The sequence below is a fragment of the Neolamprologus brichardi genome, chromosome 12 (genome assembly GCF_056152115.1).
Source record: "Neolamprologus brichardi isolate AB-2024 chromosome 12, ASM5615211v1, whole genome shotgun sequence".
Classification (NCBI taxonomy): domain Eukaryota; kingdom Metazoa; phylum Chordata; class Actinopteri; order Cichliformes; family Cichlidae; genus Neolamprologus; species Neolamprologus brichardi.
In genome coordinates this window covers 22,831,477-22,845,726 of record NC_142115.1, presented here as the reverse complement: position 1 = coordinate 22,845,726, position 14,250 = coordinate 22,831,477, and the positions used below count along the sequence as shown (strand labels likewise).

Sequence of the window (14,250 nt, the reverse complement as noted above, 5' to 3'; positions counted from 1 at the left end):
TACCAGTCTGTTTCCGGACACGGATCGACTGCTAACAGTGGCCCTTCTAGTTATTCCAGTTTAGAAAGATGCGATTTGCAAGGCTAATGGTCACGTTTTTTCGACACGAGTGTTTGGTTTAAGGCCTTCTGTTGTGAGTAGGGACTTCTGCCGCTGGATGCTTGTGTTCAGGTTTGTTATATAAGTAGGCTGGGTTAATCAACTTTGGCGCCTTTCTACCTACTTGTGCAATACTTGATGGACGAGTCTGCCCCCGTGCTTCTCAGGTAACATATACACACCAGCTAAATGGTTATAAACACTTTTTTTTTTGGTAAAGTTTTTCTTACCCGATATCCCTTTCATGCCCTCCAACAGCAGGGCTGGACAATGTTGGGAAAAATATATAATTTTTCTGATATTTTCGCAGTCCCGATTTGATTTGAAATGCATATTCTCAAAGCTGAATTTCCTCTTGTTTTTCACACTTTACGTTTAAAAGCACAACTGCATGAAATACCTGCAAGACATAAACATAATTTTGTAAGGTAAGGATAATGATAAAGACATCCGAAATATTTGTCGTAATTGAACTGTTTTCATTGGCGATTTTAATTTAAAATTAATAAACAGTTCAGTCCTGCAACATCTGTTTACGTCTGCTTAAGATCATGTGCAGAGACAGTGTGGTTACCTTGTTCAAATAACCCAAGAAAACAATCAGATACAATAATATTATGTTCTTGTTATAAAACAATCTTTTCTAAATGGCCCCAGTGGTTTGAGGGCTTTACCAAGAGACTAGTGTACAAAAAAGCTCATCCTGCAATCTAGTGAGGGTTAACATTCAACACTTTACCTTGAATTATTATTAATTTTTTTTGCCTATTTGGAGTACTCACTTAGAAAACAAAATACGATAAACGGCAAGGCCAAATTTATTCTAAGATTTATTCATTTAAAAACTAACATGTTAAAACACAGCTTAACTATTAATCCGTCATGGGTCACTGGGGACTCAGCTCAGGGATCGTTGTAAATTAAATGTAGAATTTTATCCCTTCTCATATTTTGCACTTACACTACAGTCAAGTTAAAACTACATTAAGTAAAACAAACAAACAAACAAACGGTGCACTACAGATAACTACTGTGTTGCATTTTTTTTTTACCTGACCACCACCAGACACCTCAGCTATGCACTTACATATTTTTGTAAATACAGTTTTTATTTATTTATTCTTCACTACCATCTTAATTTATTTTTTTAGTGTTTACTGTGTAATAGACAGTTACACTACAGTCTTTTTAACCTTTTGTTGTGATTTTGTGTGTGTTTGTGTGTTTTTTTTCTGCACACGTAATTTTGTTCAGTCAGTGCATCAGTGAATCATTGACTGAATGACAATAAAAAATGTGAATGATTAAAACTCTAAATGTGTTATTGAGTAATTAATGAGAAGTGCGACTATGATATGAATACCTGAATTGAAATAATGTGGCTAAAGCAGCTTCAGAATAAGAATGTGGCTAAAGCAGTCTGTGTATTCTGACAGAAAGCAGCTGGGAAAGCAGAAGAGAGCCAAACACACTTAGAGGAAGAGATGACTCCTGGGATTCAGGCAGTGGTACGTGCTACCCAAGCATGGCTGCAATCCTCCTGGCATGTCCAGGTGCCCTTTGCCTGGCTAGAAGCCTGTGTGGAGTGGCTACAAGGAGAGGCAGGAGGAGAAGCTCATCTGTCACAGCAGCAAACCAACCAGCAGGTAGGCAGGATGTGCGACTGTCTCAGTGTACAACTCGATAGACAGAAATCAAATGCTTTGTTTTTGTCAACAAAAGTCTCAGGATTCCTTTCCTACCTGTTTCTGGATATTTCTCCAGAGCTCCAGAAACTCCAGTATAGATTAAGAGGTCTTGTTTCCACTTATTGTCTTATAAGATGTTCGCTCACTTATTATGACATGGGTTAAGTATGGGTCACATGATAGAAGGTGGTCAGGGGGTGCATGGTTACCCCACTTTTTCCTCAAAGATGGTTACTGGCTTCGATGTGAACATGTGGATTTGATGTGGTTCATGCACATTTTATCACTCTTGGTAGAATAACCCAGTTTGAGCTGAATAACATCTGTGACACAGCAGTTAGTTCGGTGTCTCTTCCTTTTTTGTATTCATGTGATCTTCATATTTGCAAAATCCTGCACAAATATGCAGCTAGCAGAAGGCAAAACTCAAACAACCCTGGGGCTGATAACCAAGAAACAGAAGCCCAAGACCATACACATTTCTATCACTGTTAGCTGAGAACAAGGAGCTCATGCTAGAGTAGGTAATAATGAGCAAATGTGCGTGACTGAAGAGTGAAAGGACACATTCTGGTCTGACAAATCCTGGTTTCTGTTACAACAAGCTGATGGCAGCATGAATCCATCCTACTCGGCGTCAGCTGTCGCAGCTTGCGGTGGCGTCATGTGGGGAATATTTCCCTGTATTGACGCATCATTTGTATGACACAGTGTACCAAAATATAGTTGTCGAACAGCTGTGCTCCTTTTTGGCCAAAGTTGTCTTTTTTTGTTGTTTTTTTTCCACTACATGCTTGGAAGAGGACAACGTTTCTTGTTTTTTTTTTTGTTTTTTTGTTGTTGTTTTTTCAAGGCACAAATAATCACCTCATGGTTCCAGCAGCATGCCGGTTCATTCAACTGGTCCTGAGATCTCAACTCTGTAGAGCGCGTTCTTATTATAAACAAGAAATAAAATATCTGCAGGCATTGCTAACACTACCGAAGCACTGAATTCATCCAAATCCCTGTGACATTTCTTTCTTACTCTGTTAAATCATTTTTCTGTAGAGTTTCTACTTTTTTTTCTGGATCTGAGTCACCGGTATCTGCAGGTAGCTTTGCACTAAAGCTTCCTTTAAAACAAAGGGTTGTTTTAACTGTGCGTCATTTAAAATACATATACATTTAACAAAAGAATAAATTATGGGACTGGAAGTGAACATAATAGGTCCACTCTATGTGTAACTGCTGCTGAATGACAGTAAGTGAACCAAAAATGAATCTCACTGCTTGATGTGGTTCTTCAGGCGCTGGACCAATGGCTGTTAACAGACCTCAGAGACCTGGACTTTCCTGTCCTGCCTGAAGGGCTCGCTGAAGCCCAGAAGACTGAGCTCAGTGGCACCTTCTGCGTCCAGGTACAAACTTTCATGTTACATAGTTCATCCAGTTTCTTTATTTATTCTTGTTGTTGTTGGGGACAGTTTTGGTCATATTTTCAACAAAAAAAAAAACAAATTAAAAAAAAAAGCATGTAAAAACAGCAAACAATAGACTGAGAACAATATGTGTACCAACAGCATAAAACCTGAGCTAAATCACATAAAGGCAAGTCACTCAGCTTTTCACATTGGGAGGGGGGTATTTAGGCGTTCCTGCTGCATTTATTTAACCGACCCGTAATTTTTGAAAGTAGTCTAAAATTGGAATTTTTGTGTGTATTGTGTTGTTATTTTTGCTTTTTGCATCGGAGAGGGGAAAAAAATTGCAAAGCAAACTCTTGAGGAAATATAGCGCTTGAGTTAATGGTGATGATTAATTTGGGCTGTGCATACAGATAACTCACCTTGCTGGTGACACCAACGCTCGGTTGATCATCGTGCACGGAAATGGAAACATGACAAGAGGTCCAACTCTGTTTTAGGTCGACTCATTATTGGACATCAGTCAGCCGGCGTATGGTCAGCTACAGAAGTGGAGGGGCACAGATTGTGCCAATGACGAGGTGTCTGCAGTCACACAGACCACCCAGAGGCCCTGGGAAGCCAAACCCACCCGTATGCTACTACTGCAGGTCAGAGTCTTATGTGAATCATAGTTGCCATTAAAAAAAAATCTCAATTGAGTTACAGTAAAAGCCTTTTGAATGAATGCCTTTATGTAAATAACAGTAGCATTAACCTTAAAAAGCAGGTATTGAATATGTGATGATGCTAGTTGTCTTCTTTCTAACTAAGACACAAGTTTGGGTCACAAAAGGGAGATCAAAAATTGCAGATTTAAAACTTAAAATTTCATTTTAAAGCTTTGGCTTTTTGCATCATTCAGCATCTTGTATGTCTGTGTCTTAGTAGCTTTTCAGCATCTCACAGACAAACAGAAAAACATTCAGGCACTTCCTGTAGAGACAGAGCTTTAAATTGTGTTGTTAATAGAAAACATTGTCTTGACTCGTCTCGTCTTGACTGCAGTGGCACGCAGTGTGTCCAGCACTTATCTGTGACCAGACTCTTTGTATGTTTGGTTGAGTGGAATAATTCTGCTTCTCTTCCTGACTGAATCAGAGCGGATGGTACCATCAGTGAGAGCATATGAAAGAGTAAATTGCAGGAATATATGAGGCAGACTCTAATTTCCACCATAAGTAATATACTTTTCAGTGTATGTTTTTTTTCTTTTCTTCCAGAACAGTGCAGGTCTTGCTTAGAAACGTTGCTGTGGCTTTTAATATTATTTTAACTGTTTCTCAGACCATTTTTGATCAAAGAGTCGTAGATTAGCTTTGACCAGGACAGGACAGCCAGCGTGTATAATCATATTAAAAGAAATTGAAATAACAGTTATTTCCATACTGAATCAGTCTACATGGGTTTTAGAGTCTAAACAACCTACAGTGCTGTGGAAAATTATTTATTATTCACCAAATTGTTTTTCTTTTCTTTCTTTTTTTGCATATTTGTCACGCTGGCATGTTTCAGATCATCAAACAATTTTGCATTTTTAAACAATAATAGACAAACATAAACTTAGTAAATATAAATTACTGTTTTAGAACTGTGTGTGAAAAAATAATTGCCCCTAAATATCATAGCTGGCTGTGACACCTTTGTCACCAAGAACTGCAATCAAGTGTTTGTGATAACTGAGTGAGTTGTTCACATCACTGTGGAGGAATTTTGGCCCCCTCATCTTTTCAGAGTTATTATCATTCAGCCACACTGGAGGGTTTTTGAGTATCATTGACCTGTTTAAAGTTATGCTACAGTATCCAGAGTTATTATAAGTCCAGACTTTGACCACGGACACTCCAAAACCTCCTTCTTTCTTTTTTCTTTTTTTTTTGAGTCATTCAAAGGATGATTGGCTCACGTGTTTAAGATCAAACTGATGGAAGGACATTCTCCTTCGGGATTTTCTGGTAGAGATCAGAATTCATGGTTCAATCATTTACTGCAAGTCATCCTGAAGCAGCAAAACAGCCCCAGACCATTACACTACCACCACCATGTTTGACCGCTGGTATGATTTTGTTCCTATGAAATGCTGTGTTAGTTTTACACCAGATGTAACGAGACTCAAACCTTCCACAAAGTTCAACTTTTCTCTCATCAGTCCACAGACTTTTTCCCCCCCAAAATATGTACATACGTCCCAAAATAGATGTTGTTCTGGAGTCTCCTGGATGAGCTGTCGGTGAGCTCTTAGAGTAATTTTAGCAGACCATCCACTTCTGGGAAGGTTCACCACTGTTCCATGTTTTCTCCATTTGTGGATAAACTTTAGAAATGGTTTTGTAATCATTTCCAGACTGATAGATGTCAATGTTTTGTTTCTCAGCTGTGTTTCTTTAGATTGTGTTAATTTAAATCATTTCTTGATTTAGCAGGTTTGGCAGTAAACCTGGTTGTGGCCAGTCTAATTGAACTCAGTTTATTTTTAGATAGTCATATTTCCCTTATTTAGTGAAATTGTAAATTAAATGAAATATACTAACTTACACAAATGCACAAATCATCTACTATGTTTTTTTTGTTTTTTTTTCTAATTTTCCTTTATACCTTAATACGTCTACATTCATAAGTAAAGAGCAGTTACAGAGCTGTTAAGTTTTGGCCTGGATATTTCTGTCTAAATCCAAACCCTCACATATTTATGATAGCCTCCAGACAACAGCCCACGGGGTCTCAGATCACTGCAGAAAATGAACTGAAAAATTCACACAACTGTCTTTTAATCTGTTTAATTCACACACAAAAAAACCCACAGTTTTATTATAGATTTGCATAAATGTCATCACAGTCTTTTTAGTATTTACGTGTTTTCTGATCAAACATGTTTGATTCCACAGGTGACAGATGGAGTTCAGAGCCTGGAGGCTATGGAGTATCAGCCGATCCCTGTTCTCAGCACGGCACTCAGGTTAAGGATTGATCTGTAAAACATGTTGCTGCAATATCGTGTCTTTTTACTGCTAGTTATTTGAAAAAAAATTTAAAGGGCACATGTCTGCCTAAAATGAAATAAAAGTCTTTTCCTCCTAACAATATTGCCTCGAGTTTTATAGAAACACAAGTATCCAAGCACAACGAGAAATGGATGAAATGTTGTTGTTGTTATTGTTAATTAAAAATAAGAACTAGACATTTTCCTGAAATGTTGCTGACTCTTGCAGGCCCGGTGCAAAGCTGCAGCTGCAAGGAAAGATCGTTTGCAGACTTGGTGTTTTGCTTTTGGGGCCGTCCAACATCAAAATCCTCGGTGGTGAGGTCGAAGACCTGGTGGACAGGAATAACCAGGTAACCTCTAACGATTTCTCGTACATTTGGTCTCATTTAAAATAAATGTTTCTTCTGATTTCTCTTTTCTTGTATAAAACTACACAAAGATGTTATACGATTTTGTATAGCAATAAGATGGAGTACACCATACACATTCAGTGGCTTATTTTGATACTGTTGTGATAGGGCAGGGTGCTGTGTCGGACACTGGGACTTCCTGAGCAGGAACAGGAAGGAGAGGAGGCTCCAGCACAACAACAAGGTATATGTATTAGACTCTGTGTATCTTCAAAGATCATCCATCATCGGCACAATGTGACACTACATACACTTTATTAGAAATTTAGACATTCTGTCTTATATGGCTTTGCTTTTTTTTTCTTCTTTAATCTGACCTGCCCATTTTTTGAAATTATACTAACATATGTGTTGTTGTTGTTTTTCTTTTTCTTTGTTTTAAGGTAACCAGGAAGTGGATGATCTGGATCTTGATGATGCAGAGCTGTTAGCCAGTCTCGAGGCCCAAGAGGAAGTTGAAATGCTTCAGGTTGAACCTGCCCGAGACAGCGGCTACAGCACGCTGCATGAGGCTTCCACTCAGTCTTCGAGAAGCTCGTCCATCAGGAGCCTTGTCCCAGCCGCTTCGTCCAGGTGGGTGGTAAACAATGTGATGTCTTGACATTTGGATGCTGCAAAGCCTCACTTTGCACTGTCGTGGAAATCGTGGCATTTCTAGTTTTAACATCACTTATATCTTCCGGAAAAAAAAGACTTTAAGATGGTTTTAATGCATTCGTCTTACAGCGTCTTCACAAAGTTTTCTAATAAAATGTCTTTACGTCGCTGCGGCCGGTGACGAGAACAACATTCTTAACAAATACGTACTGAAGGCAGTATACCTACAGCAGGAGGAGAAATCACAGGGTAGATTCAAATGTCATGACAATTTCCGTTTTATTTAAAGTTCATCAATTTCCTGAAGAGACAGAAGCTGCTGAGAATAAAGTGGAACGTACACCGGTCATTTTGAGATGCAGGAAAAAGACAGTTCATATGTCATGATATAAAATGCTAAGCGAGTTGTGCAGGGTACAATTATTTCCAGGAGGAATGAACTGCAGAGTCACTAGTTTACACTGGCCTCATTGACTTACACAGAGAAATAACATTGTCTCATATTTAGCTGTTATATCGTTTCAATGTTGTGATGATGAATATTCAAGGACAGGATGATGCAAAGTGTTGTCGCTACAGTTTTTTCAAATTTATGTCTGTGTGAACGTCTTTGTCCAGTCTTCTGTGTGCGCTTTGAACAATGAGCTGATTAACCCCGATGATTTAAAAGCCCTGTTAACTCAGTCCAGCATAATTTGCTGTTGTCTTTCAGAAGTGAACTCTCCACCCGCTCTGACAGAGGTGGCTCGACCCGAAGCAGCAGAAATGGTTTAGACCAGGGTTACCTAAATGATGACGAACACACGGAAGCTGACCTCTTTGACTCAGTCCCCCCCGATGCAGTTCATCAACAGATCCAAGATCACAGCATGGCAGACGAAGACTTTCCTGACGAAGACTTTGACGACCTTCCCCTGGAGGAGCTGGACAGTGTGATTTTCCAGGAAAATGAAAGTGTCCCCACACCATCTGACAGCAGTTACAGAAACACACCACAGAACAGCAGAATAACAGGAAATCCCAACAGAGCAACAAAACCCCAAGCTGCTCTGTTTGAATCATGCACTTTGAGTGGCTCTGGGTCACGACTTGGGTCTATCAACTCCAGATCCAGCGCACAGAAAAGGGACACTAGAGAAGCTTCAGAGCAATTAACCAAGACAACTCAGGAGTTATTTCGTTTTCCAGCAGCTTCAGAGGCAGCACGTGAATTATATTTGGCTGCTAATGACAAGATTGATTTTGTGGATGAAGATATGGACTGCATTTTGGAAGAGGCAGAAACCAGTGGGAAGACTAGTGGACCAAATGAGATCCCTGTTCAGCATAGGTCTAGTAGAGACACCGAGAGCACTAGCTACGAATCAGAAGCTTCAAGATCGTCCAAACAAAATGCTCGGAGTGGCAGCACACTCCCTCCTGTCACTCTGACCTCTCCACCCTTTACATACTTGTGCTTGCTAGAAAATTTAATGTCCAAACCACTTCTCCACACCATGGAGATCCATGTCAAAGCTTTCATTGTGACTCTCTTGGGAAAACTGAGCAGCAGTAATGGCGTTTGGAGTGTTTCTGCTACAATATCTGACGGGACCGGTTACCTGGACGTGGAGCTGTCCAATGAAGTTTTGACAGGCCTTCTGAGCTTCTCGGTAGCAGAGAAGGGAGCCCTGAAGCGTGACCCGTCTCGGAGAGGTGAGCTGGATGCGGGGATGAGGAGATGCCAGGAAGAGCTTGTGGACATGTGCTGCATTATGACTGTTATTGTTCAACCGGAGGGCAGGAAAGCGGTGGTGACCAAAGTGGACCCCGTCAGCGAGAAAATACTCCAGGAGCTCGAGCAGAGGGTGAGGGACGGGAGAAAATAAACAGTGGTTGAGGGGAAGTGGGCGATAATGAGAAAATTGCAGGCAGCGGAAAAGTATATTGCCCTTAGGCGGAGATAAAAAAAAATTGCCAACAAAACTGTGGCAGATGTAACATCACTCAGTGGCCTTGAAAGTTTTCTTTTCATGTAATGAAACTAATAGTTGCGTTGCGTGGAAGGAAAAAAATCACGCTAGTTTCAGACTAAGGTAGTTATTTTAATTGGTGATCAACCTGCCCTTCTGCTTCAGATTTGGAGAGCAGAAGGTGTGAAATGATGATCAGCATCCCATCTGCTCCATGTGAATGTGACGTTCTGCCATTTGTCATTGGAGGATTTCATTCATCTATTCATTGTGTTGTTTTCCGCTTAGAATGTGCCGCATTGCTCACAAGCACACTAAACAGATCCAACAAACAAAGGTGGTTATGTGCAAATCAGATCAGACATCCCGGTTTTCAAGGCCCCGAATTCTGCTTAATGCTGAAAACTACCCGAAGAGCAGGGCGGAGTATACAAGATGAGAGGAGGGATGTTGGGGGGGGGTGGGGTGTTAGTCGTCTGATTGTGGTAATGAATTGCCAGCCTTTGCATTCATTCAGTACAACCATTACTTCTTACTGAAAAATGATTGAATAGCCAAGGGCAATGCGGGTCTTTAATAAACTCCCTCAGAGAAGAATGAGAGGAAAGAAAGATAAAGGAGAGGCCATGAGCTTCGATTATTTCTGTTCATTACAGAGTCTCGTCTGTTTTTGTCTTTTAAGAACGCGCATACCACAAATTTAATACATTGTCTGCATTTACTGTATCTTGAACGTTTTTATATTTTTTTTTTTTCTTGCGCTCTGTGACTAATAAAAATGTGCACGTCCTTGTTGCTATGCTTATCTTTCCTTTCTGAGCGTTGTGTTTTTTCCAGTTTAGCTGAATAACGTTATAAAGCAGACTGCCTCACAGATACACCGTGTTTCATTTGGTCTGTATCAAACGCAGCTGTTGGATATGCACTGTTTAAGCACACAGTGTTTAAAAGTATCTCTAATTACTACCTGGGCTTCTTTAGAGGAGTCAGAGATCTCACTTTCAGATGAAACATTTTAAGAATTTCTGCTACATAAATTACTCAGTGTCTCTTCTGCCTTGTCTACATCTTCTCTTAGGTGTGATAATGAGCAAAACACGGGCTATTAAAATGTATGTTATATGCTTAGAATTGTTTCTGTGGTGGGAGCGCACCTGCATGTATATTGTAGTCTTATGCCACTGAGTGCACTTCCATTCAGGTAGCCGGTCTTGGTTCATTAAGAGCTAATCAGCTTGAACATCTAAATCAGGACCCTGCTATGCATGTTGATAGCCTGTTATGTGCTAATGAAGCTGAATTTGGTGGAGGGCTGAGTGAGGAAGGGGGAAAGCAGCAACCCATAGGGAGATACAAGTGGAATAACTATTGGGTGATAGAGTAAATGAACTGAGAGGGGAGTGCTTGTTCACCGGGTATGAAAGCAAACCAGCAGTCTGCTCCCCATATTATTGGGTGGCTGTATGGTGAGTAACAAGGAGTACCCAATACATTTATTTCCTGTTTATATGCAGTCATGCTACAGAAACCATGAGTGCACTTTAGAAGTACCATCAAGTTTAAAGAGCTGTCACTGATTTAGCTCCGTCAGCACACAATGGTTGTTCACTCATAGCTGTTAATTACCCAGAGCTATAAGAGTCTAAAGAGAATGCTCAATTTAAGAAAAAAGGTTCAGTTTTAAACACAAAGTTTTAAGGTTTTGATTTATTTACTAAATAAAAAATACAAGTTTATTTCATATGGGTGTAGAGCAAATAGGTCCATCTCATTTATTGACTTCACTGACCCTAGAGAGTCACAGATTACTGTGGAGAGATTGTACACAGTTACCTTGATGATAGATATCAGTGTGTACAAATAAAATAAATTTCACTCCAATTTAATAAAGGTTACATGTGGACTTCAGCCCTACTGTTTATATTGTAAGTAAATGATTAAAACTCACTTTATTTTCTAATGAAACTATTATATATATATATATATATATATATATATATATATATATATATATATATATATATATATATATATATATACAATGCTCTGGAAAAAAGTTGAGAAGAGCCTCTGAATGTAGTGGAAAAGAAACTGAAAACTTGGAAGAAACTGAGGTTATTAAATTCTAGCAAAACGTGTATGATGTTTAGTAGCAGGGATAATAAAAATTCCAATGCCTTTTTTTTCCGGGTTTTTCAATCTCGGGTTGGAGGAATGCAAAATAAAGTCAGGTTTATGATGAAATGTTGAAATGGGAAGATTGTATGAAACTAGATTTTTAACAAAAAGATGGCAGTAAGATGTAGCACAGCGGTGTGGTCATTAGCAGGATGCTTCAGGTTGAGCGGTTCAAAGACAAAGTTAGAGAGGCAAGGTGGTTTGGGCATGTGCAGAGGACGGACGTTGTATATACACAGGGCAAAAGGTCTTAGATTTGGAGCTCCCAGGCAAGAGTACAAGAGGAAACCTTAGAGAAGATTTGTGGATATAGTGAAGGAGGAGTGTGATAGAGAAGGATGCTATGGACTGTGGTGACCAGCCGAAAGTAGAAGTGTGAAATCAAATTTGATAACTAACCATCATTTATGTTGGGAGGCTCATAAACAATTTAAAAAAGCGCAAAACTGTTTCAATATCCTATAAAACCAAACATATCTTAATTCAGAAATCCTTATAGATACCAGCTCCATACTTGACCATCTGTGTGGAGGAAACACATTCAAAACAGACACTAACCCAGTTTATATCCTACAGAATAAAGCTGTAAAAAATCATAGCCAATGGATTATTCAACACTGCAGTGATATTGTACAACACACAAAGTAATCTTCTTCCAAACTGTATTCAGCGATGGTTTGAAATTGGAGCGATAAAGTATGAACCCAGAGGGACAGGCAGGACATCTGGAGCGGTTGTGACAGGAATGTGTAGCTCGCTATATTATTTATTTATTACATTTTTCTCTTTTTTGTTGTTGTTGAAAACATTTTACTGAAGTGAAGGGTTTGAGTACTTCTTCCCCCACTGCTGTATATGAAGCATTTTAGTGCAGACAGTCAATTACTACAATGTACGAGGTCAGGGAACAAATAAAGAGGAGACAAGCCAAACATTTCAGCATTTTTGCCATTACTATGACCTTATGACTAATTCCTCTAAAACGTATGGCTCATGCACTATGGGTCGGGGGTTCTTTTGAAAGCAGACTGAGGGGAAATTATATATATATATATATATATATATATATATATATATATACACACACACATATATATATATATCTATATATTCTTTTTACCTTTTAAAGGTTTTTCAGTAGCACATGATAAAAAAATACATTTAGAAGCAGCATGAGAAAGTACTCGAATGCCCTAGCCTTTCATTTTGAAAATGATTTCCTTGATTATGTTGCTTTTCCACTTTTGTCTCAGTCCAGAGCGGTGGCAGAGGGACAAAATAAGCTTTTTCATTCCCCTGTGAGTTTGGATGTACCTTTCCAAATTGCAAATAGCGGGCCAGTCGTGAAGGGACGGAGCACACGCAGGCGACAGAGAGAGCACCGTGTTAATTTTCTAATGTTCATGTACAGCTGCACTGAACCTTTCTGGTCATTACAATTATCCGTGTAAAAAGTACATGAACAATTCTAATGCCCCTCCTGCTGTAGCAGCTGTAATTTTCTTTGCCCTATTACATTCAGTAATGAAAAATCCACTTAGACAGCTCAACCTCTCTTTTAGGCCTCCATCAAAATGAGCAAATGGTTTCTCTTTATGGCAAAAACATACCTCTAAATGCCTATGTGTGTGTGCGTGTGTGCGTGCCTGCTGTGACTTGAGAATGTGAATCATTAAAGGAATAGAAAATTATGAGGAAATTGGACATGGGAAACAATAAAGTACCTTTCCACTTTGATTTGCCTCATCTGGGTGGATGGAGAAGATGATTATTGTGCTTTTAAAAAGAACCAAGAAAAGACCCATTTCATGCTCAAATCAAAGTTTTCAAGGGCTTTAGGTTCATGTATAAAAGTTTTCCATGTACTATGTATATGCACTTAGCTGTGATGAAATGTATTGTATTTTTCAATTCAGTTCTGCCTTATTTGTATAGCACAAGTTTGCATTAGTAGTTATATTAAGGTGTTTTATACTGTATTATATGATTTGTAATACACAATAAAAAATATTGTATTTTGAATCTGTTAAATAAGAGAATGTCAGACATTTATTTTCCAACAATAATTACAGTGATACATCCTATATGCACATCTTTTCTTCTTCATTGTCTGCCTCACCTGCCTTCATACCACCCATCTCCCTACCGCCCTGCTCTGTCACACCAACCCTCTGCATGTCCTCCTTCACTTTCCTCCTGCCTGGCAGCTCCATCTTCAACATCTTTTTGTGCAGCATATCTACTGTCCCTCCTCTGCGCATGATCAAACCATGCCACTCTAAATTTGTCTCCAATACACACATGAAATTTAAAGAAAGGAAAAATCATACATCTTTAATGAGGATTTTTTTTTATTGTTCACAAGAAAGTAAAACCAGACACTCAAAGTACAGCAGTGTAGAAATATTTGCAGCTGAATGTTATAAATTCACTAATTTATGTCAAATATGGTAAAAGCACTTCTTATACAGTGTATAAAATGTTAAACTCTTTAATTTTTATGTAAAGATAATTATTGAAGAAGTAAAAATACACTGTAAAAATATTGCATCATGTATGATTTTGAAATGAAGGATTTTTCTATATTCAGCAATTTTCTTCATACTTTTTAACCACACATAGAATTTGACCATTTACAGAAAGCTTAAAAAAAACAAACAATAATGTAGAAGCAGAAAACATTTTACATTTTTTTCAGTTTTTTTTAGTTAGTGTTTTTTTTGTTTTTACAGTGTAAGTACTGCTCGAGCTGGCATAATAAAATGGGGATGTTTTGATTTCATTACAAATGTTTTACTAGTCTGTTACTTTATCAGGACTAATAAGCTGATATGCATGTGTATGTGTTGCACCTGTACAGTTTATGAATGCTGCTTTCTAACCAAGTTTGCTAGCATT

At 38.7% G+C, this 14,250-nt stretch overlaps 1 protein-coding gene across 1 annotated transcript; it reads left to right on the top strand.

Moving 5' to 3' along the window:
• Window positions 1-9: 9 nt before the first annotated feature.
• On the top strand, window positions 10-10,294 carry rmi1 (RMI1, RecQ mediated genome instability 1, homolog (S. cerevisiae)). The gene is made up of 9 exons (XM_006789744.3): window positions 10-266; window positions 1,536-1,745; window positions 3,077-3,187; window positions 3,694-3,843; window positions 6,118-6,188; window positions 6,442-6,565; window positions 6,734-6,809; window positions 7,009-7,198; window positions 7,935-10,294. The coding sequence occupies exons 2-9, from the start codon at window positions 1,584-1,586 to the stop codon at window positions 9,088-9,090; spliced, it is 2,040 nt and encodes a 679-aa protein (XP_006789807.2). The 5' UTR covers window positions 10-266; window positions 1,536-1,583; the 3' UTR covers window positions 9,091-10,294.
• The last annotated feature ends 3,956 nt before the right edge of the window (window positions 10,295-14,250 follow it).

Bases quoted from the DNA above. Each gene is read 5' to 3' on its own strand.
- rmi1 (XM_006789744.3), top strand. From the start codon at position 1,584: ATGACTCCTGGGATTCAGGCAGTGGTACGTGCTACCCAAGCATGGCTG. The intron at 1,746-3,076 runs GTAGGCAGGATG...GTGGTTCTTCAG, and splicing joins AGCAGCAAACCAACCAGCAG to GCGCTGGACCAATGGCTGTT. The intron at 6,566-6,733 runs GTAACCTCTAAC...CTGTTGTGATAG, and splicing joins TGGTGGACAGGAATAACCAG to GGCAGGGTGCTGTGTCGGAC.